At 35.3% G+C, this 26788-nt stretch overlaps 3 protein-coding genes and 1 long non-coding RNA gene across 22 annotated transcripts in view; all 4 read right to left on the bottom strand.

Moving 5' to 3' along the window:
* Nucleotides 1–936: 936 nt before the first annotated feature.
* LOC109123772 (uncharacterized) lies at nucleotides 937–4312 on the bottom strand. Of its 2 annotated transcripts, XR_009467480.1 has the most exons (5): nucleotides 3319–4312; nucleotides 2672–2836; nucleotides 2439–2514; nucleotides 1490–1742; nucleotides 937–1071 (listed from the first exon to the last, which is right to left on the bottom strand). It is a non-coding gene; the product is annotated as an uncharacterized LOC109123772 (long non-coding RNA). The 2 variants fall into 2 exon arrangements; XR_002031620.2 differs by having other exon boundaries at nucleotides 1490–2514.
* A 161-nt stretch (nucleotides 4313–4473) lies between these two features.
* On the bottom strand, nucleotides 4474–5839 carry LOC132254925 (disease resistance protein RGA2-like). Its single transcript, XM_059741992.1, has 3 exons — nucleotides 5652–5839; nucleotides 5126–5459; nucleotides 4474–5025 (listed from the first exon to the last, which is right to left on the bottom strand). The coding sequence occupies exons 1-3, from the start codon at nucleotides 5837–5839 to the stop codon at nucleotides 4474–4476; spliced, it is 1074 nt and encodes a 357-aa protein (XP_059597975.1).
* A 3170-nt stretch (nucleotides 5840–9009) lies between these two features.
* The window catches only part of LOC100266976 (putative disease resistance RPP13-like protein 1), a 135757-nt gene continuing 117978 nt past the window's right edge, over nucleotides 9010–26788 (bottom strand). The window contains exons 1-11 of one of the 18 annotated variants that reach the window (XM_010660836.3): nucleotides 17782–22797; nucleotides 17015–17100; nucleotides 16850–16923; nucleotides 14360–16374; nucleotides 14188–14256; nucleotides 13336–13436; nucleotides 12728–13168; nucleotides 12340–12474; nucleotides 12104–12218; nucleotides 9688–9790; nucleotides 9010–9552 (exon numbers count right to left, since the gene is read on the bottom strand). In XM_010660836.3, coding sequence (XP_010659138.1) covers nucleotides 17869–22524 — 4656 coding nt within the window. In that variant the 5' untranslated portion in view covers nucleotides 22525–22797 and the 3' untranslated portion in view covers nucleotides 9010–9552; nucleotides 9688–9790; nucleotides 12104–12218; ... (6 more) ...; nucleotides 17015–17100; nucleotides 17782–17868. Of the gene's footprint in view, nucleotides 9553–9687; nucleotides 9791–12103; nucleotides 12475–12727; nucleotides 13169–13293; nucleotides 16375–16849; nucleotides 16924–17014; nucleotides 17101–17781; nucleotides 22798–26788 lie in introns of those variants that run through there. The other 17 variants (XM_010660841.3, XM_059742136.1, XM_019224185.2 and 14 more) reach the window with 17 other exon arrangements.
* On the bottom strand, nucleotides 12836–21894 carry LOC132254924 (putative disease resistance RPP13-like protein 1). The gene is made up of 2 exons (XM_059741991.1): nucleotides 17884–21894; nucleotides 12836–13168 (listed from the first exon to the last, which is right to left on the bottom strand). Exons 1-2 carry the CDS (start codon nucleotides 21892–21894, stop codon nucleotides 12836–12838), a joined length of 4344 nt encoding a protein of 1447 aa, XP_059597974.1.

Below are 26788 nucleotides of genomic sequence, written 5' to 3'. Positions count from 1 at the left end.
TTTATGCTGTGACTTTGTGAAAGCTCAAGCAAATTCTTAAAATGATCATGCCTTCAATCAAATTCTGGATTTTGGCTGGATGAGATGCTCCAATCAAGCTTTGAGAGTGTTCTTAAATCTCACCTAGTTAACATTATTTTAATTAAAAAAAAGGACAGCAAATCAAGATTCTCTATTCTATAACCAAATGTTGATAATTAAAAAGAAAAGACAGCAAATCAAGATTCTCTTATCTATAACCCAGATAAGGTTGAAAGCAAGGAAGTGGCTTGTTGATGTCAATCCATGGATATGGTATTAATATTGAAATCTTATGTACAGCCTGCAGTTGTTTTTATCCCAAACTAAATTGAATTAGAATCTTGCCGGCTATAATTTAGAAGGGAAAGATGGCAAAATTAATAGGTTGGCTTATTTCTTATATGGAAGAGAAGAGATTGAAAATATCAATTGAATTTCACAACCGATACTCCAATCTAATATTTAAGACAGTGAAGATTGATGATACAAGTACATGTCTTTAAATTTTATAAGCTTAATTTGTCATTACAAAGGATACTTCCAAGTCACTCAAGCTTGGAAATGCTAAGCCTGAAGAGACATCTACTACAATGGAATTTGAATAGGATAAATAAGTTTAGAGTCCCTAATGAAGGACAATCCTATGAAATCAGACTGGGCAATATTTCATACATATCAATAGACCGGGCAGGATTCGCTTTTCATGTATTCCAAACTCCAAGCAACTCCTGTAGGCTTGTTGCAGTTTTTGTATAGCACACCCTCATACCCGTCAATTTTCATCTGCTAAGGTTTGAGCACTTCTCAGCCACACTCAGACGGTTCAAAGGCACCAAAACAAAAATAATTAGTTAAATAAAAATAGAAAATAACCCCACAAAATCTGAAAAAGACAATCCCCTTCCTTACCTCTCTTAGCATTTGCACTGAAAGTACGATGAGTCCAATTGACCTTGCAGAAGCCTCTCAGTGATGTTTGGAACTATAGAAATCTGACTTCAGGAGCCCATGATACTGCAAAGGATGACTGAATGCCAACCATGCATGTCTCTGTAAATCGAAAAATCAAATGGAAACATATCAACTTATACAGCAGGGGAACCTATCAAGTCTACTGAAAAAGAAGAAAATATAAACCATAATCTGCTATTGATGTCAATACATACAGTCCTGTGAATAGACCATCCTATTCACATTTTTTTTTCCTTCCTTTGTGTCTGAGAAATCTCCATTAATATACAAAAGAAAAAAATGGTATTGGGCCACTGAAAATATGGCTGTGTATTTAGAATAGACCAGAATATCTGGCTTAAGAAAAAAAGAAAGAGAGATGAGTGATTTCTGCCTAAATTTTTGTTCAGAAGGGAAAATGAAATCCAGTTTCAATTCATATAATTCAATCATAGCTGAGAGTAGAGGTAAAGGCAAGCTTGAGGTGATCTTCTACTTTAGGACAATTCCTGATTACCTTCTTTTGGCAAAAAGGTAACTTGAGATCAATAGCATTGCAAGAGAAGTGGTTCTGGAGCAAGAAATTAAATCAGCAGACAATCATGACTAAGGACATCTATCAAAGTTTATAGGAGCAAGAAGCAGGAACTCTTCATCTGAAAAGGCAACCACAACTGGATACTCAACAGCAACCAACTCGGACTATAAAGCTTGTCAAAAAATCAGGACCCAGAATGATGCTAGGCGGTGCCAAATCCATGAGAGGAGACCTGCACGATCACATACTGACCTTTGTGACAATTCAGTATATGAAAAACAAGTAGTAGACAAATAATCCTTATGTTAGAGGAAGCACCTATATGTAGAAGAATACTCAAATTGCATCAAAATGGGAAAATCAAGCTTACAAGATCTCTTAATCGGATTGTGGTAGTCTCTGCTTCATAAATTTCAATATAAACTCAACTCATAAATGAATGGCTATTTATCTGTGTAGGGATGACATTGTCTGTACATATTTATATCTTATGTGAAAGCCTTTATCCACAACCCTCAGAGCTTGAGCTAAAATCCCAAAAATAACTCCAATAATAATAAATCTGCTTATTATATATTGACCTCAAACATGCATGCAACTCTGTTGTCACTTTATCATAATAGTATATGTAAAACCACGAGCCTCGATAATACCATTGGTGATCAAAGTATATCAACTTAAATAGAGAAACCTATCTGTATTACTTGACAAGAAAAGAAAAATAAGACATCATGTACTGTTGCTTTAAGAACATACCAGCATATGAATAGGCTGCACTTAGGATAGGGAAATTTTGGATTCATTGTGCCAAAAGAATGAAAAAATGAGCTGTCAGGGTTACAAAGCAGATAGAGAAAAAAAAATTTAAGCATATCAATTTATGAATCATTTATCAGGTTCACTCAAAATGAGAAAGTTGAGCAGTCACCTGATTCTGGGATCAAGAGCATACAACAATCGTGATTAGTAAATTTTTTACTTCATCCCCACTGGTTTTTCCCTTCCTGCATGTTGAGAAGAAATTTTTTTAAGCAGCATATCAGAAGTGAAAGCCAATGGCATAAGCAACACAAGATAGTTTGTGACTTTGATTTTGTACTATTATTTAAACATAAAATTGTAGTTGGATTCAATAGAATATTAGAAGCCTATGATGCTCACGTTAGTTAAACTGAGGTAGAGAGCAACAACAGAAACAAAAACATGGTGGAAAACCCCAATCAATAATTGTCGTCAAAGCCAAGTAACCGTCAAGGGAATAGATCATCTGTTATTTTTTCATCACCTGGTGAACTAACTGCTACATCCCCATCAAGTAGAATCCATCTGAATTTACAGTCAACACTGGTTAAATTAGCTGAACAAATTTAGTGAAAACTTCACTAAATCATTATTAATAGAAACAAGCTCTTTCAAGATAGTTTATACATAGTTTTAGTTTATGGTTACATGAGAGTAGGTAAGATAAGTGAGGTTCAGATGGAAATTTGGGAGCAATCGATTTGGTAGGATCTCACATCATTCTGCTCCAAAAGATTTTAATGTCATGACAGTGAATATTTACAAAAAGTTATGTTATTTATACCAAGTATCTAATTGCATATGCAAGTTGTATAATCCATTAACTATCTTTTATTCAGCACAAACCTTCCCTGATTATACAACAAGCCCTTCACCTAATCAAATATGAAAAAGTAAATGGTGAGGTTGAGAAAAAGATAAACATATATATAATCTAGAGAGTGAAACAAAGGACCAAAAACAACATATTAATATGAAAAATGATAGTGAGTTGTGAATATGCTTACCTGATTGAATAATGTGAGTATATGGCTGAACAGGATTCTGCTTCCCATTCTTTTCCATGACCCCGGAAATGCATTTCAATCTCAACTGATTATACTTCAATGGATCAGTTCATGATCTATTCTTACGTTGGGGAAGTCAGCAATGTTGGGCCAATGCTCTCCTTTTTCCTTTAAGCACCTTTCTTTTAGTATGGGACACTCGCTGATGTTAAGGCTTGCAAGTGTTGGAGGCAAACTTAAGGACCAGAGCTTAGGACAACGTGTGATATACAGCTGTTTCATAGAGTTGAGGTTTTGGAGAGCCGGGGAGGCTAGGGATTCCAGTCCATGGATCTCAAGGTCAGTAAGAGATGTAGGAAGAAGACACTCATAATCTGAGAGGGAAACCATTCCTGGAAGAACACACCAAATGCTTAATGATGAAAGAGAGGTAAGTCTGTGGAAGCCCCATTCAGAAAGGGGCGCCTTCAGATTCTCGCAATTATCGATCTTAAGGTATTTTAGGTTTGGAGCCAAACCCCCTTCTGGAAAGAACACCAGGCCTGGACAAAAAGCTATACTAAGATATTCAAAAGACTTAAGGTTCTGCATTCGATTGGGCAGGAACTTGAGATTCTCACAAAAAGCCAATGAGAAGGGTTTTGAGGTTTGGCATCGGCAAGCCTCTCTCTGGAAATGACTCTAATCCTGGACAATCACCTATGCTGAGAAATGTGAGGTTATGTAGGCATTCTGGTAGGATTTTCAGATATGGATCACAATCAATTGACAAATATTCAAGCATGGTATTATGCATCATCCTTTCTGAAATTGACTCTAATTCCATGCCATCTGAAATCTCAAGTTGCTTGAGGGTGGAAGATAGTTTCCCATTTGGAAAGGACTTTAGAGATGAACATTGCTCGATCTTCAAGACTTCAAGAAGACAAGTGTTCTTGGCACTAATGGAATTGTAGTGCATGATTCCCTCAGGCAGAGAGTCGAGACTTTCACAAATTTTTTATATGTAACTCAACGAGATATGAGTAAGTGTTGTCATCACAAGGTAGAGACTTCAGACCCTCACAATTTTCTATCACAAGACTTCTTAGCATAGGGGGCAAACCCATCATTGGAAATGACTCCAGTTTGGGGCATTCCTCTATTCTCAATTTTTCAAGACGTGAGATTTTGCAATCCATTTGGCAGCTTCTCCAAGTTAGCACAGCCTTTTATTTCCAAATATTCAAGACTACAAGGCAGACACTGCTCCTCCAAAGACACAAGTGCAGGACACCCTTGAATCTTCAAATGTTGAAGATGACCGAGGCTATCTGCTCCCAATCCATTTTCCCACAAAGATGTCAACTCATCACAGTCACATATCACCAGGTTTTCAAGGGCTGCTAAATATGGCCTAAATCCATGTTTTAGACAAGTCAGACCATAAATCAATCGTAAATAGTAAATAATGTAAATGACAACTCCCATAAATCCATGTTTTAGTCGATCATCAAATGACAACTCTGCCAGGGTGTAACTTGAACAAGTTCCAGTGATTGCAGAAACAACTCCCATGTTACGAGTTGTGACAATAATTTTACTACCTGACACCCCAGCTCCTAAAGGAGAGCACAAGCTGTCCCATTTGTCACTCCTTTCACTCCAAACATTGTCTAAAATAAGTAGAAACCTTTTTCCCGATAATTTTTCCTTGAGAGACTTGAACTAAATTTAAATCATTGGCATCATGAATAGTATGAGGAGCAACTGACTGTAGAATTATTTTAGCTATCCTCAAAACTTCGATGTCATCTGAGACACAAACCCAAGCCCAAACTCTCAAATCAAAGTGATCCTTCACTTTGTCATCATTGTATGCAAGCTGGGCAAGAGTAGTTTTGCCCAAACCTCCCATGCCAACAACTGAAATTATGCAGACTTCATTGTCAGTGGATTCATCTTTGAGCAACATGTCAGGTATGGCCTCTTTATCTGTTTCCCTACCATAAACATGAGATTCAACTACCAAAGAAGTCGTTGGTAGCCTATCTCTTATTTGGTGGGAACTCCCTCCAGCATTCTCTCTGAGAACCAGGTCACTTTTCTGTGTTGAAATATCCTGTAATCTGGCTGTGATTGTCTCTATCTTGGACCCCATCCTGAAATTAAACTTAACAGCACTTGCACTGAAACTAGTACAACAAGAAGGGATGAAGCTCCATACCTTACTAGTGCTAGGTTGAGGTATAGCCATCAAGTTGCGCCGCAAAGCTTATGTGGCAAACTCGTCCAAAATATCCTCCACATCATAAGCCAAGTCCTAAAGCTCATCTAGCCACATCTTCACCAACCGATTTGTCATCTGTTTCTCCTCTGCATCCTCCAGCACTGCATAGATTTTTAACAACATTCTCTCCCACTTCTTGATTTCAGCATGGACTTGCTCTTGGCGTGCAAACTTCAGTAGCTCTGAAGAGGCCAACTTGTCAAATAGTGTCCCAATGAAAGCAGATAGAAAAGCCTCCCCAACAAAAGCCATAGTTCCTTTTTAGGACTCAAAGAAATTATGGTGAATCAAACAGAGAGAAACAACACAAAAACAAGAACAACAGAAGGAGAAAGGAATGTTGGTTTGTGCTAAGACTTTATGAAAGCTCAAGCAAATGCTTCAAATGGTAAGGGTGTAGATATTGCCATAATCATATTTTTCTTCTTTCATTAGAGTTATTAATAATCCTTTAACCAAATTTAGTAGTTTAAAATTTCACCTAGTTAACATCGTTCTAATTTCTAACCAAAAAACTGGTGATACTTAGCCTTAAATCTGGATATCAATATCAATCCATTGTCAGTGTACAAATTACTATATTGCATTATTCTTGAGGGCCTGAAATTGTTTTTAGCCCCAAACAACATTGAGAGAGAATCTTGCCAGCTATAATTTACAAGAGAGAAATTACAAAATCAATTTGGTGGGTCTGTTTGTTATTGGAAGAGAAGAAGATAGAAAATATCGTCTGAATTTTAAAACCAGAACTCCAAGTGTTGGTCTTTAGATTTTATAAGCTGAACTTCCCATTACAAGAATACTTCCAAATCACCCAAGTTTTGAAAAGGTCAAGCTAGAAGAGACATATGCGGCAGTTAAAGTTTGAATGTGATGGCCAAGAACAGGACACAAGTTTTAAAATCCATAATCAAGAATAATCCTATCAAACAAGAGCCGGCAGCATTCCAATGATGTTCAGTGTTTATGACCAAAAACTGTTGGAATATCTCTAGGACCCAGGATTCCCCTTTCATGTATTCCAACTTCCAAGAAAAGGCAACAAGAAGGAAAAGGAAAAAAGCCATCATAAAAAGGAAAAGGAATACATATGCCAACCATGCCAGTTGGCTGCACTTAAGGTTGGGAAATCTGGACTTCATCTCCATGTTTCTTCTGTCCTCACTGATTAAGACGCACAAGTAAAATCTAGTGTTAATGAGCCACTGGAAACTAAACTTGTCTCTTTGGAATGGGCAGGCAGATTTGTCCTAAGAATAAAAAATAAAGATAGAGGGACAAATGATTTGATCTCTGCTTCAAGTTTTCCGGGTAGGGAAATGAAATTCAGCATCAATTCATTGAATTCGATATGGGCATTCTTGGGTTGGTGTTCTCCATTAGGACAAATTCCTGATTTCAAGCATGGACAAAAAGGGCCAACTGAAATCAATAGCATTGCTAGAGAGGTGGTCCCCATGAAAATAGGATTCAAAATTTTCTATATCTTTAATAAAAATTTGATTTAATCTTCTTTAAAATTTGGTTGATCCTTGAGTAGTTGAAACCATTTTTTAATGTTGTCATAGTCGAGAATACATTTTATGGGAACAACAATTTAATCCATTTTTTTTGCATTAGCTAGATATTGTTTGGATTCAAGTCTACAATTTTCTAGTGGGTTTTCCTTCCTCTAATCTTGTTGGTTGAGGCAAAAGTAATTTTGGTGGATTATTGATTCAAAATTAAAGAAAAAAAATTGAAAATATTTCTTATATTGACGAATTAAACTATTTTTATCATATCACGAGATATGGTGAATATGAGACAAACCCAACTCAATTTTTCAATCTGAATTTGCCATAAACAAACTTACTTTAATATAAGAACATATAATTTAAGTTAGATCATGTATTTGAAGATTTATGATAGAAATTTCATTACTAAACTTTTAGGCTATGTTTGGTTCCCGGAAAATTTGAGGGAAAATGTGAGGGAAAGGAAATACAAAGGAAAAGTAGAAGGAAAGAAAAAGTGAAGGAAAATAAAAAAATAGATTAAAAGTTGATAAATTATTTTTTTTGTTACTTCAAACTCATTTTATTTATTTTAACTCATCAATATAAAGATTAAATAATTTAAAAATACATAAGTTTTTAATTAGTTTTAATTATATTTGATTTTCTTTGATATTTTTCATAGGACAACCATGAGAAAATCATTTTCCTTAGCATTTTTTTTCTTTCCTTTGTACTTTCCGGGAACCAAACATAGCCTTAGGCTATGTTTGGTTCTCGGAAAATTTGAGGGAAAATGCGAGGGAAAGAAAATACAAAGGAAAAGTAGAAGGAAATAAAAAGTGAAGGAAAATAAAAAAATAGATTAAAAGTTGATAAATTATTTTTTTTGTTACTTCAAACTCATTTTATTTATTTTAACTCATCAATATAAAGATTAAATAATTTAAAAATACATAAGTTTTTAATTAGTTTTAATTATATTTGATTTTCTTTGATATTTTTCATAGGACAACCAAACATGAGAAAATCATTTTCCTTAGCATTTTTTTTCTTTCCTTTGTACTTTCCGGGAACCAAACATAGCTAGTTTTTTTTCCTTTTCCTTCATTAGAAACCAAGCCAAGCATGGTATCATATAACCACTTTCTATAAAACTTAGATTAAGACCGTTTACCACTTTTGTCTTTGAAACATGAACTTAGGTTTAATAATAAAAGTTTGAAAAAATTACACAATATGTCAAACTTTAAATCACTAAAAATCAAATAACAAGATGCGATATGTGGAAACTAATACAAGAATTCAATTAATAGTGCGGTAAAAGAAAACAGACAATTATTTTCTTGGTTTGATCAATTTGATCTATATTCACAAGGGGAAGGAGACTTGGATGATGTGCCATCATTAGAAGATTACACCCTCAAAGCTTTTATATGAACCGAGCTTTTATGCACAAACTTCATAATACAACAATAACATAAATCTCTCTAAGAAAACAATTAAACTTGTCTCCCGTAGCATTCTTTTTCCCTCTTGGCTATTCTCACTCCTTTGGTATAAAAAATAATTTCCCTCACGCATGGTTTCCCTAAACAGTTGGAGAAATGCCGTAACTCTTGGTAAATATGCATATTGGTAACTACCCGTTCAGTTTTATCAAATGTGAATCACACAACATAATAAACAGTCCACACTTCAAAAAATTGAGAATAAATATCAAATTAAAGAGTATCGATAAATTTTGAGACCTAATACCAGAAAACTATTATCAATAAATTTCGAGAGAACTAATACCAACTAAAATTCCCATCAAATTTCCATCCTTGGATGGATGCTGCATGTGACCAGGTTCTATACAATCACCAACACCTAAAACAATCACACAAAAGCCTCTAATCTACCAAATGCAATTAGAGGCATTCATAGAGGAATAATTCTTATTGTGAATCACGATCAATTGTTTCATTACATAAACCCTTTTAAGTTTCTGTCAATCGGGTATAAAAAACTAAATAAAAATGAGAAAACTAATTTAAGAAATGGAGGAACACATGATCAGTTACAAGTGCATTATAATAGAACCATCAATGTGAATGCAGTGCAGTGGTAGATAGTGAAGGCATCTACAAGCACAGTGGAGTGTACAATAGGTCTTGGACAAAATGAGAGAGAAGCACATCGCCAAGTAGGCCTTCCCATGGTGTTGTCTGAGGTGCTGTGAAAACCTCTCGAGCTATTTTACAAGACTTGCAAGTTGCAACTCCCTTCTAGGTATTCAAATGACTATGCAGCTGAGGAGGCTCTTCTTCCCAAGTATCATGCGATGGAGCTGAGGACGCAACAATAATAGATGCACCAGAATCAACCTGCAGATGCTGGTTTTGTGCCATTGAGTGGAAGAGAAGAAATAATTTGGAGTAGTTTGAAGCCAAATGTAAAAGTGTTCAACAAGGTTATAACATTGACCTGCAGGTCCACATGCAGAATAGTCAAAGGCAATCAAGAAAATGGTAGTTTAAGATAGTGAACATATATATATATATATATAGAGAGAGAGAGAGAGAGAGAGAGAGAGAGAGAGGCAATATAGTTTTTCCCTACCTTGGCACTAGAAATCCAAAAATGCAGTAAGACCAACTGAGAATCTAGGATGGGCAGGACCATTTTATAGCCCCTCCACAGGATGTGTCGAAAGATGGATACACTGAAAATTTGGAAAAAAAAATTCTTGTAAACCCGCATAACTATAATGGCTCTTAGTAAATTTTAAAAAGTGTTCATAAGTATCCAATGAATAAAGCATGACAAAAAAAGGGTTTGAAGCACATGGAGGATATGCAGTGTATTTCAAAAGGAAAAAGATAAAAAGTAACAACTATCAAAGGAAGAGAATGCATTGGACAATAGATATCATCAAGGAAACTCATGACAAACCCCTTGTTCTTACATGCGAAAGAAGCTCCTTTCCCTTGAGAATTTCTTCTATTTCCTTTTTCTCCATCCATTCTAGACTAAAAGCTTAAAAGAATTGCCATCCATATAGTACCTTGACTCTTCTGTGACAATTTGATAACTACTTCTTTACAGTCTGAGGTATCTCCCACAACACCCAAGAAGGGCCATTAAGTCTGCAACCACCAAAAAATGCACCACTGCCTGATCTAATGTTTTTTCTGCCTAATTGCTCATATAAAAGAAATGTGGGAGGACATCAGTGATAAAACTCTACTTAAATGGGCTTTCCACACGGGAAGTGATGCCGTCCTTTATACTCTATTGTCCTACACATTAAAAGAAAAGTACCCTCAAGCACTGGTCTGCACCTCATGGCAGATTTCAAAGCCTGTTGTCATAGACTTAGTCGTTTCCTAAACTCGTGCAGCACTTAGACAAGTCAAGACACTTGATCTTGCTAAGTCAGCCTTACTCCCAATGCTTAGCTTGTTAGGCTAAGATGCTTACGACTTGGAAGCTTTACAAGGCGTAGTAGGCGACTCTTAAAGAATGGAAGCTTTATTGCTCAAAGGAAGCTTTACAAGTGCTTTGAGAACTTACTTGCTTGGTTGGTTAGGTTCTTAGGTGGTTTTGGGTGGTGCCTTGGCCAAATGATGCCCCCACCTATTTATAGGCACCAATGGAACTCTTTGGAACCTTAGAGGGTTCCTTACAAATGAAGAAGATTCTAGAACAGTACAAGCTAAGGTACAAGAATATACAAGAGATCCCTAGAATTCTCTAGAAAGTCTTGGACTCCTCTCATGCCTTCCACCATAGTGTAGAGATGTGTGGACATCTCTAGGCATCTCTATTACCTTCCACACTCTTCCCACCAATGGCTTAGTGTAGATGGCTCCAAGAGTCTCAAGAAGCTTCCTAGCCTCTATATAATCCTCATGGAGAGTGTCATTTGAAGCATCTTGTGACACTGCAAAACATCTAGACAAAATCTATGCTTGATCTCATCATCCCAGTCATATGTGTGTGTTGTGTGTTTTATCAAATTTCTGACAACCGTTTCCGATTCCTTTCTACACACTCACCAAATAACCTTCACCTCATCTTGCTCTCAAACTTCCTCCTTACCATCTTCTTCCATAATTTGGCCCCCACTGCAGATCTCTGAAGCCATTTGCCTAATAAGGCATTGTCTAATTAGAATCGGCGAGAAAATCATCCCTGATTCTAATTCTTAACTTATTCCCTATTCTTTGCCATGAGAAATCCCTCCATAAACACTCTGCAATTATTCCCAATCAAAGAAAAAGTTAAGGTCAAAGTGATATAACAGGGGGCCTTGAGGCAAACATTTATTATTACATTCATAGATCATTTTCATCTGACCAAAGGGGAACTCTGCAGCATAGCAGAAATGCCATGCACAAGATGAAGTTCAAACACCAAAATGGCTACTAAACAGAAAATCAAAACTAAAAACTTTAAATACTGTAATACAATTACATTTATAACTTTAAATATTCCCATGCAATTCTTACTATTGCTTCATGTTTATTAAGTGTGTTATATGTTTTGTTTGTAAAACTTCCAAGCGCATCTTTCTTTCTCCTTTAGAGCAATTTTTGTGGAAGATCTAAGATTAAAAACAGTGAGACTTTATTTGGATCATGGAAAGTTTGAGAGAAAGTATGAAGGAAAAGAATAGAGAAAATGAAAGGAAAGTAAAAATGAAGAAAAATGCAAAACAGACATTAAACTCAATAAAATTTCCATCCATATTTCTTCAAATGTATCACTTTTTTCTTCCTCTATATAAAGAATGAAGAGTTAAAAAAATATATAAAATTTAAGTAAATTTAATTATAATTTTGTTTTATTCCTTCATGGTGAACCAACGCAAGAGAATTTAGATTGGCTCTACCATTTTCTTTTCCTTTCCTTAGTACTTTCCATGATCCAAAAGGAACCTAAAGGTATTGAGTTGTTAAAAAGAATAATTGCTATCCAAAGCATACACATGATTGTGTGACTAAAATATATCTCACTAGAGTAAGGTGCACACCTGCCTTTATTTTGGGGCAAATGAGTTCATAAGCCATGCTTGAACTCCACAGAAGTGATGTGAAGGGTCAAAATGATGCAAAAGGTAATAGAATGTCAACCAAGTCTCTTTCACCCTAGAAAATTATACATACAAATGAGCATTATAATTGTATTTGAAAAGTAGAACCAAAAATAATCTGCATGCAACAGAGAAAAAGAGGGCAGTGAGGAACAGTAAAAGGAATTCCAATACACCTGCATTTGTTTTGCAGAAATGAGTTCATAAGCAATGGTTGAACAGCACAGAGGTGCTGTCAGTCAAAAAGCCGCAAAAGGTAATAAAATGTCAACTGAGTCTCTTTCATCTTGGCAAGCAGAACCGATGATGATCTGCATGAAACAGATGAAAAGAGCACCGTAAGGAACAGACTCAAGAGAATGCCGATATATAACTGCATTCCAAATCTATGTCTAGTCAAATTATCAATGAAAATCAAGCTATCAATTAAAATGCAATTCAGTGAGCCATACAAACACAATGAAATAAATGATGAAGCATGTCAACTTCCAGAACAGAAAACTGTAATATTTACTCAAAAAGGAAAAGAAAAAAACCAGGCTCTACAGTTGACATATAACATACCACAGTTTGAATAGACTGAGCTTCAGTTGAAATTTTTTTTAGTTCATCTACCTTGTTCTTTTCCCCCTACATCCAGATATTTGTGAGATCAGAAAAAAAAAAAAGAACTCAAACTTGACCTCCAAGAATAACAGCATCCTTGTGGACGTAAAGAGTGAAATGGCTTGTGAGATTAAAGCTCCCAGTTAGCCATTTCCCAGGAGGCACAATGGGCTCTGCTCCTCCATCTGAAGCACACTCACTGAGATGATCAATTGCAGACTTAAAGGCCTTGATTTTCATCTTTTTTCCATCACCATTTCCTCCAAAGTTTGTCAGCACTGCACTGTGTTTCCAGCAGTTTATAGCCAGATATTCCACACTGCTTGCCCTTCCGCATTCTGCTACTCTCACAATCATTAGCAATCCCAGCACCAAGATGCCTGAAACTACCTCCAAAACCTATGCAAAAAATCACACCAAATCTTTATCAGCAAAACCCAGAAACCAGAATGCAAAAAAAAAAAAAAAAAAAACCATTTCAGAAAACCACAAAAAAGATCTCAAGGAAACAGAGAAGAATATACATGAGAATGAAGAACGTGAGTTTTTCAGGAATTGAGGCAGACCTAAAAGGGGAAGGAAGAAAGGTATCTGCCTCTTTTTTTGTGCAGGGAAAATAGAATTTATTTCCTACTCATATAGCCAATGAAGTAGCTGAACAGGGGATCTGCAGAGTGTTAAATCAAAAACAGAAATTATAGAAACAGGGAAGCAAGGCATTAAAAATTACAGAAACAGAAATTTGTCATCTGGAAAGGAAATGAATATGGAAATCAATCACCAATGCTAAGACCCAATGGAAGCTTCACTGGGGTAGAGGCATTGCAAGAGAAATTCAATGGTATCAAAAGTGGAAATTTATGTTTCAGCTCAATGAATAAATTGCTTCATGTTTAATAAGTGTGATATATGTTCTGTTCTAAAAACTTCCAAGCACATCCTTCTTTCCTCTTCAGAGCAATTTTTGTGATAGTTCTAAAATTAAAAACAATGAGACTCTATTGGGATCATGGAATGTTTGAGAGAAAGTAAAAGGGAAAAGAATAGAGGGAAAATTGAAGGAAAAATGATGAAAAAAACTTAATATTAAACTTAATAAAATTTCCAATCATCTTAAAACGTATTGCTCTTTTCATCCTCTATATAAAGAACGAAGAATTTAAAAAATATATAAATTTTGAATAAATTTGATTATATTTGATTTTGCTTTATACTTTCCACAGTAACTGCATTTCAAATCCACCTCTACTCAAATCATCAATGAAATTCTAGCGATCATTTAAAATGCAATTTATTGGGCCATACAAACACAACGAAATAAAACATGAAGCATATCAACCTCCAGTGCAGAGAACTATTAGATTTAATTGAAAAGACAAAGAAAAAACCATCATCTACAGTTCACATCATTAACCTACCACCCTTTGAATAGGCTGAGCTTTGGTTGGAAAATTTTTAAATTCATTTCCTTTGTTCTTCTTTTCCTCCTACATGCAGAGAGAGAGGAAATTTCCATCAATATATAACAACTGAAATTGTTTTTGAACCAATGATATTAGACGTTGTGTATTTGTGAGTAGGCAGGCAGACCTGCATGAAAAAATGGAAGGAAGAAATGAATCTTCTTCTCTTTTTGTGCACAGAAAACAGAATTTAGTTCCAACTCATATAGCCAATGAAGTAGATGAACAGGGGGATCTGTGCAGTTTTGAATCAATCTTCTTCTTTCTCCTTTGGACACCTTGTTAACAATAGGAAATTTCCTCTGAAAAAATGACCTGAGCTTGGGACATTTGAGATGAACAGCACTGCAAGAGAAGTGAAGTTCTGGTAACCAGGGAAGCTAGGTATTATAAATTGTAGAGACAGAAATTCGTCATCTGAAAAGGCAATGAATATGGAAATGGACCGCCAACACCACGACCCAATGGAAGCCTCACTGAGCTAGAAGGCATTGCAAGAGAATTTCAATGGTATCAAAGGAAAAAATTTATGTTTCACCTTTTCAAGTATCAAGGTAGAAGCTTGTATCAAGTCCATAAGAGTTGTCTTTTGTGATGAGATGGTATCTGATTCCATTTTTGTGATATTAAAATAAAATTCAAAAGAAATGTGTTCATACATGAAAAGCTATCCCTAAACTGGGATGTGCACTATTTTGGGTATAAAAATAAAATTAAAAAAAAAAGTGTTCTTAGAAGAAAAGCTATCCCTAAGTTGGGATGTGCACTATTTTGGGTTAATCCTCTCAACTTCGACCATCAAAGGGCAAAGCCCTGAATTTCTAGATTCAGAAGTGTGGCTACTAACAGCCCTTCCTTCGGCAAAAGGCACCTAAGCTTAAGCCTTCAATGATTGTCATTTTCTCAAAATAGCATATGCATTCAGTGAATAACTAAGAAACATATTTAAGGCTTTGTGTGTTACCATGTACTTGAAAAGGGTAAATTCTATAAAGAAACTATATGAACAAAAAGTGTCTGACCAGAGTGAGACATGAAACTGCATTTCTTGGCTGAAGAAAGTGTCCAAAGTACTGCAAAAAATGATAGATCTGCCAAGGCTCTTTACTCTTGAAAAATTATGTGCATGAGTGGAAAGGAAGATAAGAGCAACATGAATATATATGTATACATGAAAAGAAATATCTAGCCACAACTGTAGTATACCAGAGTGAGATATGAAACTGCATTTCTTGGCCACAGAAAGGGTCCAAAGCACTGTAAAAAATGATAGATCTGCCAAGGCTCTTTACTCTTGAAAAATTATGTGCATGTGTGGAAAGGAAGATAAGAGCAATATATATATATATATATATATGAAAAGAAATATCTAGCCACAACTGTAATAAAAAACTACTTCATGGCCACCGAACCATTAGTGAAAAATCCCATCATAAATTAAGAAGGGATTGCAGTGCTGGTAGAAGAATACTTGAAACAAAAATTAAGCATATCCAAAAAAAATAAAAATTAAAAACCAATCATCTGGCTATTGGGATCAAGATTCGAGAACATACGAAAAAGGACAAAATTATGATTAAGAAACCTCAGATTTCATCGGCATTGCTTTCGTGTAACCAAGAAATTTCTAAATTATCTAACAGTAAATGGCATTGGGAGTTATGCATTGTGTATGGACAGGCAAATCTAATAATTGATATAAGGAGGGGACTGCGGTCTTTGATTTCTTTCTTTCTGTTTGCTTTTTCTTCTCTCTTTCTGAGTGGGAAAAATAGAATTCAAATAAAACTGCATTGATAATATGAATGGTCATACCTGATTAAAGTAAGGGTGGGATAGGGTTGAATGAATTTTCCTTCTAAGTTTGAGCATAGAGAAATGACCTTCCATCTCAAGTTATCACAGTTAATATCCATGCAGGGGAGATGGACAATGTTGGGCCAGCACTCCCCTTTCTCCTTTATGCACCTTTGTTTTAGAATAAGACAGCCTGTCATAAGCCTTCTAAATACTGCTGGCAGCCCTAATAACTGGAGGTTAAGGGACCAACCAATACATGGACACCTTTCTTGAGATACCGTAATTCATATACAAAGTCAACCAGAAGGTTTTATTGCCAACTCCTATCTTCTTCAGATCAAACTGAAACCAAAACAAAACTGTTATAGCCTTAATGTAAAATACCTTAAAGTTAGCATACATAAACCAACAATGAACTTCTATCAATTTTGATGTACTGTGCTAGTTTCAAAGATCTAAAGAAGTAACATATAATTCCTGAAAAAAGCAAAATATTTGAGGCTTTGTGTGTAATTGTGTAATTAAAAAGAGTGAATGCATTGTCTTGCATTAAAACAATTCGTAAGTATATATGTGAAGTCAGGTCAATCATGCTAAGGTACAAGAATAGTTGTGTCTGTGCCAAAACAGAGGATAAAAACAGCCTGACTAACAAAATTTAAGAGAAGATGCCAAGACATAACTGCAGTCAAAATCCACCTCTTGGTGAAACAACTTGAAAAGCAACTGAATTGATGAATTGAAGCTGATCAAACTTGCACAAAAAGATAAAAGGAAAAAAAGAAAAATTCATCTATTGGAGAAATCAAGAACGTACCAGCATGAGAATAGGCTGCAGCTATGATTAGGAAAATTTTCATTTGATCTTCATCATTTACCCCCTTCCTACATCTTCAGAGAAATTTTCTATTAGTATCTGAAAGTGAAAATGGTATTGGGCCACTGAAATTGAAAGTCAGGTATCGTGAATGGGAAGATGCACCTATTTGTTGGCTTTCATTGCTTGGCTAGTGGCTGCAATCACCTATTCATCGAGGGAATGGAACATTTCTGTCAAGCAGGACCCATCTGAATGTACAATGGAAATTGAAGGTCAAATTAGCAGGAAAGAAAAATGAGAACTTGTGAAACACTATTAATGAAAATGTAATATTTCAAGATAGTTTTTACAGAGTTTCACTTTATGATTACAATGGAAGAGGTTGAATGAGTGATATTTAGATGCAAATACAGGGAGAGCAATAATGAAGGGATCTGTCGAAATAATTCTTCCAACCATTAAATGGAATGACTAGTGAAAATTAGAATTGAGGAATATTTACACCCTGTATCAATTTGGAAAGCAATGCATGACGCTTCATTCTTTAATTCAGCACTAATTTGAATCCTCTACGACCATGGCTAGCTTAAGCTTCATCATGTATAGGTTTCCTTCATTCATCTTTTCCATAGCACGTTTAATATTTGAATAGAAAATTGTATCTAGGTATCCATATCTAAGTTCATTAAATATAAACGCTTGCAGAGAAAAAAAAAACAAAAAAACAAACTAAATTTACTATGTTTCAAGTAAATCCAAAACAATAGTCCTAGAAAATCAAAACAAAAAAATAAAAAATAAAAATGTGAAGATGGAGTTGGAAGCTGAATAGCGGTTTTTATGGTTCCGAGGATCTTATACACAATTAAATCTACCCCTAAACAGAAGTAAAGTAGAGAGAGGATAGGAAAATGGTAGTGATTTTGTACCTGTAAGGGCTGGGGGTTGAATGCGTATCTGCTTCTGTTTCTTTTCCACAACCCACAAACTGCATTTCACTCTCAACTTATTATACTTCAATGCATATATACCCCATCTATTTCAATGTATGGAATGTGAGCGATGTTGGGCCAATATTCTCCTTTCTCCTTCGAGTACCTTTCTTTTAGTATAGGACAAGCATTAATGTTAAGTTTTTCAAGTGTCGCTGGCATCGACCCTAAGGATCGGAGGTTAGGGCAAGTTGTCACATCTAGGGATTGAAGAGAGATGAGATTTTGGAGAGACAGGTAGGCTAGGGATTCCATTTCAGCGATTATGAGGGAGGTGAGAGATATGGGAAGAAGACACTCTTCATCCGGAAAGGAAACCGCATCTGGAAACACATCCCGAATAGTCAATGACGAAAGAGAGGTGAGGGTGTTGAACGCTGATATGGGCTTTTTCAGATTCTTACAGTAACGAATGTGAAGTGATATCAGATTGGGGGGCATACCATCTTCTGGAAAGGATTCCACTCCCGGACAAAACGATATGGTAAGATCTCTAAGAGATTTGAGGTCTCTCATTTGATGTGGCAGGGATTTCAGATTCTGACATGCAGAGATATAAAGTTCTGTGAGAGTGGGGGTGGACAAGCCTCTTGCTGGAAAGCACTCCAGACCTTCACAATTAATTATTCGGAGACTCTTGAGGCTGGGAAGGCATTCTGGTAGGATTTTCAGATTTGGATAACCCTCAAGGACTAAATTGTCAAGAGCTGAATTGTTGGGGCACATGTTCTCTGACATGGACTCCAATTCGGGGCACCAGTAAATCTCAAGTTTCTTAAGGGTGGAGGGTAACTCCCTTGTTGAAAAGGACTTGAGAGATGAACACTTCCTTATCGTCAATATTTCAAGACAACAAGTGGAATTGTGATGCATCATTCCCTTTGGTAAAGACTCTAGATTTTTACAATCTTCAATCCATACACTCTTGAGTGTGGTTGGTAGCTCACCATTTGGAAAGCATCGGAGAGATGGACAGTATCTAATCTCCAAGGATTCAAGGGCACATGAGCTGTAGTTATGAGGCAGCAATTTTAGACCCTTGCAATCACTCACCACAAGTCGTCTTAGCAATGGTGGCAACCCCGTATCGGGAAATGACTCCAGTCTGGGGCATCCCTTTATTTTCAGCTCTTCAAGACAACAAGTGGAATTGTGGTGCATCATTCCCTCTGGTAAAGACTCTAGATTTCTACAATCTTCAATCCATATACTCTTGAGTGTGGTTGGTAGCTCACCATTTGGAAAGCATCGGAGAGATGGACAATATCTAATCTCCAAGGATTCAAGGGCACATGAGCTGTAGTTATGAGGCAGCAATTTTAGACCCTTGCAATCACTCACCACAAGTCGTCTTAGCAATGGTGGCAACCCCGTATCGGGAAATGACTCCAGTCTGGAGCATCCCTTTATTTTCAGCTCTTCAAGACAACAAGTGGAATCGTGGTGCATCATTCCCTCTGGTAAAGACTCTAGATTTTTACAATCTTCAATCCATATACTCTTGAGTGTGGTTGGCAGCTCACAATTTGGAAAGCATCTGAGAGATGGACAGCTAGTAATGTCCAAGAATTCAAGGGCACATGAGTTGTAGTTATGAGGCAACCGTTTTAGATTCTGACAACCAATCACCTTAAGGCTTCTTAGCATTGGTGGCAGCCCCCTCTCTGGAAATGACTCTAGTTTAGGGCATCCCCTTATTTCCAACTGTTTAAGACACGTGAGAGTTTGCAATCCATTAAGCAGCTTCTCCAGATTAGCATCGCCTTGTATACTCAACATTTTAAGATTGCAAGGCAGCCTTTGCTCCTCCAACAAAACAAGCCAATCACTCCATCTCATAACTGCATAAAGACCTCCGAGAACCCCTCTTATGGACACCATCTCATAACATACTACTAAACTTACTTTATCAAGAGATGCAAATCTTGAAGAAGCAAATACCAAATTTGGACAACCAGAGATGTTAAGTTGCACTTGGGAAGGCAGGCAATTAGGCAATAATTTACGTAACTTCGAACAACCACTTATTGTAAGCTCTCGAAGACATGGAAATAATTCACCTTCGTTAACTGCATCAGGACAAAACCAGTATTCCCATTCTGCCATTTCCACAAACCTTAGAATCTTCAAGGATGGAAAAGGCTTCACAATCCCTCCATAAAACCCCTCATCTATGCTGCTAACTCCGTTCAACTGTTCAATATGCAAGACTTTGAGTGAGGATAATTGGCCCAGAGCTGGTAATGATTTGCATCTGTTGCAGTCCCTGAGAATTAAGTGTGTCATTATTGGGAATGATGGGTCCTTCATCCAACTTGGGAATCCTGATCCACCGTAAGATACAATTGTGAGCCTTTTCAGATTTCTATGAGGTCGTAGCTGCTCCAAAACATGCCTCTCATGCATTTCATTTCGTGAAGCACCAAAGTCATAACTCCATTTCATTGTTAACTCCTCGATGCCAGGCTTACTCTCTAAATTGGCATCCCTTCCATCTCGAATATTCATCACATTGTGCAACCCCAAAATTGAAAGCTCTCCTCGAAGATCAAACAAATTCTTCAATTCTCTTAATCCCAAGCTGTTACTTTGGCCCACAATAAACTTAGATAATGTCTGCAAATTTGTTAGATTTCCAATTTGAGAAGGCATTTCTTGTAAATTCCGTGTGTCAAAGATATGAAGGTGGCGAAGGTTGATTAGGTTTCCAATTCCCATAGGCAACATCGTAAGGTCTTTGCAATAAGATAATATCAGTGCTTGTAAGTTGTAAAGATGGCATACTGAATCAGGTAACCTTCTTATAGAAGACTTGGACAAATTGAGATACCGCAAATATTTAAGATTGCCGATTGAATCCGGTAACTCATATATTTCGTAGCCACTTAAAGATAATACCCGTAAATATTTCACTTCCTTTAAAAGGTCATCTAACACCATACTTGATATGAAGTCACGGTCAAAAACTAGGTGGTCCATGGGTAGTGCAACCAATGTTCTCAAACACTTCACCTTGTGAAAGGGTTCAAATTTTCTCTGTGTCTCATACTCTTGACGGTTGAATGATGAATGACGAGTCTTCTCAGAAATGGTGGATTGTTTGTTATTCTCCCATGCACTGTCCAAATGAAAATATATTTCTCCTGCAACTGACTGAGCTAGATCATTGATGAGATCATGCATCACATATCGGGCTGAATATGGACCTGAATGTTGAAAAAATGACCTGGAGAACAAATCATCGAAGTATTTAGAACCCAAGTCTTCCGGCCTAGCTGCCTCCTTCGTTTTCTGCAAAAAGCCTTCTGCCATCCATAAGAGGACTAAGTCATCCTTGTTGAATTCATAGTCCTTTGGAAACATGGAGCAATATGCAAAACACCACTTCAAATGAGAAGGGAGATGATGGTAGCTTATCATGAGAGCGGGAAGGATGGGGCTTTTATCTTCCGGTAAATCCCATATCCTGCTTGTTAATATATTTGCCCATGCATCGCGACTTAGTTGGTTGCGCAACATGCCACCAAGTGCCTTCGCAGCCAAAGGCAAGCCTTTGCACCTTCTCACTATTTCCTCACCAACTTCTTTCAAGTGTGGATGGGCATCAAAGTTTCTTGTCCTCAATGCTTGCTGAGTGAATAAAGACAAACAATCGTTGTTTGATAACTCCCCTAGGGGATAAGCTGGACAAGTTCTGGTAACTGCTGCGACACCTTCATTACGGGTTGTCACGATGAGTTTACTACCGGCTGCCCCAGCTCTCATTGGCATGCACAAAGTATCCCATTCATGACAATTCTCATTCCAAACATCGTCTAGCACAAGAAGAAACTTCTTCCCAGAAAATTTCTCCTTCAATTTGACCTGAAGCAAATTGAGATCATTGACATCACGAGTATCCGAATCAACGGATTGTAGAATGATCTTGGTTATTCTCAAAACATCAAAGTAATCAGAAACACAGACCCATGCTCTCAAATCAAAACGGCCCTTCACTTCATCATCATTGAAGACAAGCTGAGCCAGAGTAGTTTTGCCGATACCTCCCATACCGACAATTGGAATTACGGAGACTTCATCATCACTACTTGGATCGTGCTTGAGTAACATGTCAACAATGGCCGCTTTATCTGTTTCCCTACCATAAACATCGGATTCAACCACCAGAGAAGTGGTGGGCAGAATCTGTGCTCGCTTTCTCTTTCTATCAGACCACCCTCCTTCAATCTCTCGTAAATCCAGGTCATTCTTTTGGGCTGAAATATCTTTTAATCTTGCAGTGATCTCCTCAATCTTGGAACGCATACTAGAATTAGACGTAGAAGCACTCGGAATGAGAGAAGAGAGCATGCCTCGTACCTTACTAGTGCCTTGTTGGGGTTGAGCCATGATCAAGCTGCTTCGCAAAGCTTCGGTGGCGAAGTCGTCCAAGATGTCCTCCACATCGTAAGCCAAGTCTCTAAGCTCGTCCAGCCATATTTTGACCAGAGGGTTTGTCATCTGCTTCTCCTCTGCGTCATTGAGCACTACATAGATCTTTATCAATATATTCTTCCACCTTTTCAGCTCAGAATCAACTTGCTCTTTACGTGCATACTTCCACAGCTCGGGGGAGGTGACCATGTCAACCAGCTTCTGGATGAAACCAGACAAAATAGCTTCTCCGACAAAACCAGCCATGTTTGTGTTTGTAGGTAACAAGGGATGAAGGGGAAACTCTGCAACTCTGAAGAAAAGTTTGAAGGTAACAAGGTATCAAGGGGACTTTCCGCAACTCTGAAGAACAGATATTCTTGAGGAAGAAAAATACTTGTGAATTGTTACTTCTGATAAGTTCATTGGATTCCATGGAAGTGAATGGTGGTAGTGGTGAGGGTCCACAAGGGTGTATCGTGGAATGTGCAGCACATTCAAATCCATTCAAATCCTTTCTCCATTCATACACACATTCCACAATTATTACTCTGTATATAATTAATTTAATTTAGTTTCTCCTACAATTTCTCCATTTTTCTCTCTTTTTTTTTTAATCTTAATATTATAAGATTCAGTTTTACACTACTTTAAGAAAGCACTTCTAAAATTAAAAATATTTTTGAAGAAAAATTAATTATTTAGTAACTTTAAAAATGTTTTTAAAAAATTAAAAAATCACTTATAATTTTTCTTAAACAAACACATAATATATGATTTTTCTAAAAATAACGATATGGTTTAAAGGCTATATATTAATACTAATGTAGTTTAAGATTTTAAAATTCTTTTTGTTTAGTGGAGTAGCTAGCCTTTTTTCTTCAAGGATAATACATCAATGAGAAATTTCCATGCAGCTTCCTACCTGCCCAATGGAAGCTCCGGAAGTAGACTAACAATGGGTAATGACTACAACATAGGTTTTGTCACCATGGTGACTTTTGTGCTTGATAATGGTGAGGTGCCACACCAAAGTATAAAGTAAGGATGCATCACATGGGTGGTCGGAAGGGAGCTTCTCTAAAGATAAGGAAATTTCCCTTGGAAAATTTTGAATATGGCATTGGATTCCATTGCTTTATCAGATTCATTGGGACTTGGGAGGTCCCCATTGTCTATCACTAAAAGATGGACTGTCATGCATCGATGAAAGTCATGATGATAGAAGGAAGGAGGACCAAGACACAAATGTTGACAGCTTTTTATTTATTATTTTATTTCAAGGGATGAAAAAAACCCTAAGAGTGTGTTGGTGAATTGTTTTTTAAAAGTAGTTTTTTTGTTATTAAAAATAAAAAACTATTTTAAAGATGGGAAAACATGGTTTGAATATTTTTTATACAAATTATTTTTTTTAGAATTAATTTTGAAAATAGTATTTTTTTCATATAATATATTTAAATAATTTAAAATTATTATTAATTGTTTGGTGAGATTATTTTAAAAAATAATTATATTAATCTGTGACTAATGATTAAAAAAGTATGAAAAATATTAAAAATAACTTATTGTAAATAAAAATTATTTTTAAGAAATATTTGAAAATATTAAAAAAGACAAGTTGAACCACTGACCAATCATGTATTTGATTTGATTCCCATTTTAGACCATTCTTGGCTTTGAATGGTTATTGAACGGACCGACAACTCTTCCCATTTGTATATATATATATTTTTTTAAGAAAATATCAACAGATAGTAATTTTTTTCATTTTCTTAAACCACAAACTCCTCAGATGGAGCCTCCTTCTCTCAATTCGAATCCGATTTCGAGCACTTGAATGTTTCCCAAAAACATTTGAAGATGAGTAATCAGTTATCATGATGTTGAGAAACTATTTTGATATTTGAATCATGTTAATATCAATGGTTCAATGGTTCAATCAATGGGAGGTCCATAGGTTTCTATACCTACCATGTTAATATCAAGCACTGCTCATTGAGGTGAAAGATAGAATTAATAGGCATCACTGAAAAGTCATGAAAGATAAGGGGAAGGGCACACAAATGTTGACAGCTTTTTTTTGTTTGAAAAAAAAGAAAATTTGGTGAAGTGCTACATTCTAGGCAATTTCTTATATCATAAAGTAAATGATGTACCCCCATTATTTTTATAGTTCCTTCTTTGTATAGTAGTTCTGTACACAAAAATCAACTCTACCTAATTATGCTAATCATGTTATTAGTAAGAAGTAATCTTACGATTTTATTCACTCTGCATTTTGGTGTTGGACAGAAGATTGTATTAGCTTATGACTAATTTGATGTTCCTCTAATCACATAATTGGTTTTACATTGATCTCTTGAATGATTAATTGGTTGCTATAACAAATGGTTTAAGAGTATGCAATCAATTTGAATAGATCTTTTACAATAAGGCAATGCTTTATAATCAAAGAGGGACAATTGAGATCATGTCGAACAACAACCTAAATGTTAATCCTAACCATTCCTATGACTTTATTGGCAATTACTAATGCGCTCAATTTAATCACCTCATTGTCATAATAAGACAACACTTTACAATCAAATCAGAATGGGAAAAAGTTTCTCCTTTCTTTTTCAAATGGAATTTTAATACTATGTAAAAAAAAAAATTAAAATTTTAACTAGTTACATTTGATTTTCACGAGGATAAAATTTTGATTTGAACTTTTATTTTTAACAAATAATTGAAATGCAATAATTCAACATTTCAAACATCCTCATATTATAATATGTGGAAAAAGGACCTATCAAATATTTTATATTGGCTTTGAGAACAAATGACAATCATGGTTTGGGAAAAAAGAGATAAGTTTAGTCCACTTTGTTTAACCTATGTTTGAATTTGTAGACTTTTTTTTTAATGCAATAATAAAAGGAAAAATTGGGTTTTAATTCATTAATTTTTTTTTAAAATATAGATAAAAAACCCGAACTTCTATAAATCAGTTTTACGTTCACTTATTTAAATTAGTAAATAAAAACCCACTTTTCTCATCATATAAAATAGTTTAAGGTTTTTAATTATTTACATATAATTTCCACTTCATATAATTAATTTTAATTTTTATAATATATAAAATTGTATATCTATGATGTTACATCATCTATATCACAGATAAACTTTGGAGTTCAATTATCAGCCTCGCTGTGAAACTTGGAAATATTTTCATCAAAGAAAAAAAAAAGAAACAAGTTGGATTCCAAGGTTCAATCAATGGGAGGTCCACACGGTTTCTATACCTAACATGTTAATATCAAACATTAATTGCTCATTGAGTGCACCACTGAAAAGTCATAGGAAGAAAAGGGGAAGGGACGCAAATGTCAACAACTTTTCTATACAATTTTGAAGGGATTTTAATAAATATATAAAATTATAATAATTATATATTTTTATTTATACAAATAATATTTGAAGAAGTGCTACATTCTAGGCAATTTCCTATAACATAAAGTAAATGATGTACACCCATTTATTTTTAGGGTTCCTTCTTTGTAAGATATGTGCACAAAAATCAACTTCACCTAATTATGCTAATCATGTTATTTATATACATATTTTTCTTCCTAAGTGTTTAGAAAATTATTTTATGCTCTAATAATTTGAAGTTTTATAGAATTATGCAATAATTCTAGTTCTTTAATATAAATAAATAATAACCCATTAGTACTATTTGTTAGATTTTCTTAAACGGATCTATAAATCTGGCTCATAATCTTTTAGCAATTTTGGATTTCCGTTGATTTAGTTTTTTACTATTGATTGTTATTAATAGCTATGAATTATGACATTGACTTTGTGATGGGTAGAGTGAATATAAATAGAATTTTTATAGTTGGATCCTAAGTCTCCAATTTCTATTCACACATATATACACAATCGTTTTGAAATTGATTAAGGATTTAAAAACACCTCAACCCATCTTATTGATTAAGGGTTTATCTGTCATGTCAATATCAAGTATTAATTGTTGATTGAGGTGAAAGATGAATTAATATACACCACCAATAGGAAGATAAAGGGAATGTGACACAAATGTTCAACAACTTTTTTATACAATTTTGAAGGGATTTTAATAAATATATAAAATAATAATAATTATGTAATTATATTTATATAAATAATATTTGAAGCATAGCTACATTCTAGGCAATTTCCTTTAACATAAAGTAAATGTTGTAACCCACACCCCACCCCCCTTCCCAATATTTTCATGGTTCATTTGAAATTTTATAGAATTATGCAATAGCTCTAGTACTTTAATATAAATCAATAACAACCCATTTGTAGTACTATCATCTTAACTACAAATTTTTTAATGATGTGACATATTTGAAATACATCTTTTAGTAAAGGAAGATTTTTACCTTATTTTTGAAATAGTAATATTGAAGAATAAGAATCATAATAGAAACACAAATAAAGATGAATTAAAATACTGTGTAAAAAATAATTAAATTTTTTAATAAAATTAGTTTTATGA

This window comes from Vitis vinifera, chromosome 13 (genome assembly GCF_030704535.1).
Source record: "Vitis vinifera cultivar Pinot Noir 40024 chromosome 13, ASM3070453v1".
In the NCBI taxonomy this organism is placed as follows: Eukaryota; Viridiplantae; Streptophyta; class Magnoliopsida; order Vitales; family Vitaceae; genus Vitis; species Vitis vinifera.
Note: the sequence above shows the minus strand (reverse complement) of the source record. Positions and strands in the feature narration are given on the sequence as shown.